Source organism: Lonchura striata, chromosome 2 (assembly GCF_046129695.1).
Source record: "Lonchura striata isolate bLonStr1 chromosome 2, bLonStr1.mat, whole genome shotgun sequence".
Classification (NCBI taxonomy): Eukaryota; Metazoa; Chordata; class Aves; order Passeriformes; family Estrildidae; genus Lonchura; species Lonchura striata.
The window spans coordinates 72,172,468-72,178,596 of NC_134604.1; the positions used below are offsets into that span (position 1 = coordinate 72,172,468).

The 6,129-nt window shown below is 40.0% G+C and overlaps 1 protein-coding gene across 4 annotated transcripts in view; it reads left to right on the forward strand.

The window, feature by feature from the left end:
- Window positions 1-6,129, forward strand: part of PSPC1 (paraspeckle component 1) — a 59,610-nt gene that overhangs the window by 49,460 nt on the left and 4,021 nt on the right. For all 4 annotated transcript variants that reach the window (XR_013339499.1, XR_013339500.1, XM_077781479.1 and 1 more), the window contains one exon: window positions 3,731-3,835. Coding sequence is in view for 2 of the 4 variants with exons in the window: in XM_077781479.1 (XP_077637605.1) it covers window positions 3,731-3,817 (87 nt within the window). In the remaining 2 variants the exon portion in view is untranslated. The remainder of the gene's footprint in view (window positions 1-3,730; window positions 3,836-6,129) is intronic.

Consider the following 6,129-nt stretch of genomic DNA (forward strand, 5'->3'; position numbering starts at 1 on the left):
AAGATCTGCAATCCAGGCAAAACAGAAACAAATGTCCCTTGATCGCAGATTGTCACTGGCATGTGTTCACTAGTAACTGCCACCATTTGTTCTTTTTTGAAATCTGATCCCAGAGAGGAATATTACTGCATTTGCATTCCTCATTCTGTGTAAGATGCTAACTTCAGATACCCTACACCTTGTAACTTGAAAGTTGTGAAATGGATGTAAAATATTTTTAATGATCTTGCAAAGGAAATTGAATGCCTTGTTGGCTTAGCTCAAGTAGTATTTTCCCTTTTTAAGAAACTTAGTTCTTCTTTTGAGCTCTAATTTGATAATTTTTTTTCCCATTAAATGCTTGCTTGCTTCTAGTTCCCTGCAAGTATATGCACTTATTAAGAGAGTTTGACAAAGACAAGATTGGAAAAAATTGTGTTGGCCGTTTGTCTCCTATAATCCCTGGCAGGTGTACAGTGATGCCAGGTAACAATTGATTTAGTCTCTGATGGTTTTATTGTCCTCGGCAGGGACTACTCATAATTAAGATGAGCAGGTTTGACTAGATTAAAGTTAATACTAAGAGAAGAATGGGGAGGATAAGATTGCCTGACCATTTAAGAATGTCTAGCACTATATCTTCTGTTAGTATGTCAGCAGCCAACATTGTTATTTGTTACCTTTTGATAGGTAAGCCTGAACAAATGCAAACATGAACACAGCTCTGCGGATCATCTCGGGTTCCCTTTGGAAACCCCAAATAAGTGGCCACAAGGGATTGTGTGTTTTCCTGAGAACAGCTCGGCAATGGAGTTCTTCTTTCTGTGTGCTGGATAGTGGTTCTGCTACTCTCAAAATCATACCTGTGCCTGCTGGTGCAAAAAGACATATGGTCACTTCAGTGGAAGTCAAAATTTACCTGTGCTGCTCTTGTGTGTTGCTAGGTAATTTTAAAAATAGACCTAAATAAAGGGGAAACTTAGGGGGGAAGCTCTTTGTTACAGTAGCAACCAAAAATCCTATTAATTAAAAAAAATGAAAACCAAAAACCCCTTAACCAAACCACAAAACCTGTTCTGTCAGTCAAGCCAGTGAAGCTGCCACACATCTGTGTGCAAGGTAAATGTGCGGTGTCCTTTGGTGTTGTAGTCTCGCAGCTGTTCCTGCTCTGAATTAGCACTGGCAGCCTGGAGCTTGTCCTGCACAGCCCATCTCTACTGGAGCTATCCTGCTAAGCTGAGTATACATTACTTGACATAAGTGCACTTAGGAGTTGGTTTTCAATTTTCCTTCATAACGGCAAAATATATGCACAGTATCACTCAGTTTGTGTGTGATGTCTGTCTTCTCCAGAACAGGCATATTTATCATGCTGTTAGCCTTTTAAACTAGTTCATTTTGTTTACGGTACCCACTTTGAGCTTTAATTTAAAGAAGAGCTTTATCATATTAATGAAAATTCAGTCTCTTACTTTGAAAACAACTTTTTCTTCTGTTCCAGCTGACTCTTAGCAATCACTTTTTTCATCACTGGCTGCTTGGATGCATTCAGCTCTAACAAAGTAATTAGTGCTAATTATAAACAGTAGAGTTTTTATAGGTTTATATAGGGTAGAGGGGTTGGAATCATCTTAGAAGGGGGAAAATCATGAATAAATCATGCAGAGGCACAATCCTAGTAAAAACTATACACATTTTAACACTCCTAGCAGTCTTACTGGGTGGTTTTAGAGCCTGTCATCAAAAACAGACACTATTTATTGGGCTACAACTTTGTCACCAATATCTACTGTTTGCCAAGAATATGGCTCACTGCTTTCTCTTCAGTAAGTCTGGATGGCCAGGAAAGAGAAAGTAATACTCATTGTCAGTTACAGAAACTGGAGAGAGTGTATTAGGCCTTGGTGCTTGATTGGGGGGGGGTGGGGGGAAGAAAAGGGATAAAGTAATTATTGGGTTTTGTTAGTAATGAAATACAGACTGAAAACTGTGCAGTTTGTAATTTTAGCCTTCCTGTTAGATGGGTACATACCTAGAAGTAATGTCTCAGGATGCTAACACTTCTCCAGATGACAGTTCCAGCCAGCTCCCTATGACTGGCAGTTCATCACTACAGCTATTACTGCATTTGACTCGATAAATGATTGTAGTATCAACACTTGCAAAGTTACAGATCTAATTAGAAAGGGTTAGTGGGCTGTGCTCTGTCATTTGTGCTTTAGGAAGAAAGTATTTATCTTGCTGAATGTCTGGTACAGAATAGATAACTGAACTTTTGAAATCTGATAGATAGCAAGCTTCACCATGGTGTGGGAGGGGAGATAAAAAGGAACCAAATGTAAGAATTTATATAATAGGACTCAACCATTAAATCATGCCAACTTTAAAATGGTATTTATTCTGAGCTGCAAGTCTCAGCCTGTTTTCAGCTGTGTCTGATAAGGTAAATGTTACCTTTATTGTAAACGTTTGTGGTTGTGTGTTGTAATTTATATATATGTCACTTCTTGAGTTGCTTTTTAGGACTGCTCCTAAAGTGAAGCTAGCCTGAAAGGTGCAACCTGCATGTGGCTTTCCAAAGGAATTCTTTCTGTAATAAATACTTTGCAGGGTGTGCTAAGTTGTATGATCATCAAAACAGGACCTCAAGATGTTGGAAAATAATATTAACAAGTTTTTACTTGAGAGTATGGGGAGTTCTTCCCTTTGTGCTGTTGTAATGAGGATCTTTCCAGGCAGTCTTCTCTGTAGACATTTCATTAGGGCTCTCAGGCTCTGCAACACATTTCTGTGCCTGAGTAAGGGATTAAGCTAAGCCTGTCCAACATCACAGTGCTCATATCTTACTTTAAATCTGAGGCATTTATGGAGAAGAGGTGATTTTAATTCTGGGAGGAGGGAATGTATCTACAGGTGAGGCTTTGAGGCCTGAATGGCTGGGGCATGGAGCTGTTGAATTTTAAACACTTTGTATAGTTGTTTTGCATGTGTACCTTATGAGAAGATATCCAAGATGGATACTACTTACTACAAATACAAGCCAATTGATTGCAGAAGTTGTAAAATTACAGAAGTCCTAAACTTTTGTGTCAATTTCTATACACTTGCAGTATTAAACTGTATTTTAATTATACTTGTATGCAGTTCTGTTGTGAGATGGTTTTTTATTCCAACTCAGTTCAGGCATATTATTTTGATAGATAACTTTGCCCCTAATTAATAATATCTGTACAAGAACATGCTGCAGAAAGACTGCAGTGAGAGCTGTTAGTTCTCAAGTGTCACTAATGCCTCAATGTTGTGTGTAGGGATCCCGATCATTTTAATGGCACTATTATTAGACGGATGAAATGCCATTTTTGCCACATGCCTTGGCAGGCTTAGAATGTCTAGAATGTCTTCTGTCACATGAAATATATGTTTTAGGAAACCTCCATAAAGAAATGACTTGGGGCTCTTTGGAGAAGAACTGCAGTTAATTTACTCCAAGGAGAAATATGAAAATCTAGAAACTTTTTAATGTTCTTGGAACAGCTGTTGCTTAACTGCTGAGGTAGTAAAAATTTAAATAAAAGCTGTGGAGAAACAACTAAGTGGTAAGAATGGGTAGAGAATAAATCTATTTCTTTCTGGTAATGGGAAGTTTTATTATGGTTTATTACTCCATATATAATGGGTTTTTGAAAAGAGAAGCTACTGTGTTTTCTTTTGCTTGAAATGTCAGTTATTTACTGTCTCTTTATTTTTCTAGGTTACTGTTAAAATCTTAAAAATGCAGATGAAGACTGGCTTGTGCAGAATCCTTCTGCTATCTTATGCAGACAAAAGGGAATCCTAAACCAGGTTTTAGTACAAGGTACGTATATTAAGGTATATTACTTTATCCAGCAGTTACTGAAATCAGTACCCCACTTTTTGTTCAGATTTGTGATTTTATGTAGTTGTGCTTCTACACTTCAATTAATACTTGATTTCAGATAATGTAATTCCTGGCATAGTTCCTGCCATGTGTTATGTTTTTAAAGGACTTCAAGCATATGCACACAGCTTTTAGCAGCCAGCTCAAGCTCTGGCCAGCCATCCAAACCCCATAGTGCCACGTTAATATGATGCCATGACTGAGCTGCTGGATGTTACTGATACATAGCACTCAGACTCCTGATTGTACAACCAACACAGTAGTTACTGTTCTGAACAGTCTTTGGCATTAATCAGAAGGCTCTGTTATGGAAGGCAGTATCCATGTACTCTGGGAGACCTGGGGCAGAGTTTGATTTGTGTGCAAGCAGGTGTGTAGTGCCATCTGCCCTGACTCTGTGGACAGCATCTTAATGGGTCTGACAGATAGCAAGTTTTTAAAGGGAGCTCTATGCATCTAAGTTCAATAGTTCTGGTAGTTCCAAAATTCAAAAATACCAGTTATTTTTATAAAGTAAAAGTAAATTTAAACACTGGTGGGATTTGACCAAGATGTGCAAGTTCTACTGGTAAAGCAAGAGAAATTTGTGTTAATTCTTCTGTGTTGGTTTGGCTTAGCAAAAGGACTCAGAGCTGTCTCTGTACTTGTGTTAACAGTGAACTGGAAATATAAAGGACCAGAACAATTTATCTGTTTTGTAATCACATGTAGAAGGTGTCCCTGTCCATGGCAGGGGTTCAGACCAGATGATCATCCTTCTCCATTTGCTGGCAACTTTCTTTGTAAAGCAGGATGCCATTTGGATGCCTTTGTGGCCAGGTTGCACTCTTTGCTCAGGGTGGTTCTTGGACCTGGTGTTTACCAGGGCCACCATGTCCTTGCCTGCAAAGGGGCACTCCAGCCAGCTGGCCTCCAGCCTGTCCTGGTGTCTGGGATTATTTCTCCCCAGATGCAGGATTTGGTATTTCGTTCTGTTGAATTTCACGAGATCCTGTAAACCCATTTCTCCAGCCTGTCGAGGGATCACTGGATGGTGGCATGACACTACGGCCTTAGCAGCCACTCCTCTCAGCTTTCCTGTCATCTGCAGACTTGCTGAGGACATGTTGTCCCATCAACCAGGGCAGAAATGAACATCCTGAAAAGGACTGGCCTCAGTACAGGGATACTCTGCTATTCACTCACATCCAAGAGGACTTAATGCCACCAACAACCTTCTAAGCCTGTCTCTTCAGACAGCTTTTAGTCCGGCTCATGGTCTACTTACTGAAAGTATCAGTAGTCTGTCAGTATCATGACAGGATCAAAATAATAACTGGAGATACTACGGCAGTGTCAAAAGATTTCCTAAGCCAAGGCAGACAATATCCACTGCTCTCCCCATGTCCACTGAACTGGTCACCTCACCAGAGAGGCTCTCCAGTTGGGAACCTTAAGAATTTGCAAATGACCTCATTGTAAATACATGCTGACTGCTGCCACTTAAACCTTCTTGCCCTTCTTGGTCTGGAAATGGGTTTTGGAATAGTTGTTCCATCACCTTCTGAGGGCCTATAGTTCCCTGCATCCTCTTTCCTGCCCTTCTTGAAGACAGGAGTGACTTTTGCTTTCCCCTGGTCCTTGCACACCTCTCCCAGTTGTCACACTCTGTCGGCAATGCAGTGTAGCCTTGCAAAGCCAGCAGCCAGCTCCTTCAGCACTCACGGGAGCATCCTATCAAGCTCAGCATGTGTGACTTTTCCAGTTCGTGTTCCATAACCTGGACCCTGTCATGTTCTTAGTACTGGGAGGGGCACTGATGAGGTGGGAAAGTTGTTGCACACCTTTTTGTGGTTCTGATTTTGCCCTTTACTAGGGAGTCACATTATTTTTCAGTTGTAGTAAAATCACAGTATAAAAATTGTCACACAATAATTTGCAATATAAGCTAGACTATTGAAGTAAGCAAGCTACAAGCATTTACTCACAAAATCTAAAAAAGACAAGCAGCTAAAGCTCTTTCTCAGAAAAGTAGTAGTAAAAAAGAAAATGCTATTTTTTCAGAGTTTGGTTCAATTTTTTTTTTTTTTTTAATCTAGAGGACATTTTGTCTTGACCATGTAACCACTGGAATTCAGTCTTGCTTGTCACTACATATGAGAGTGCTGCTGTGCATGAGAGCCATTTGGGACCCTCAGTGTTTGGCAGGTTTCCCAGGCATCTCAGAATTTTTCTGTCAGCTTACAGTTTCC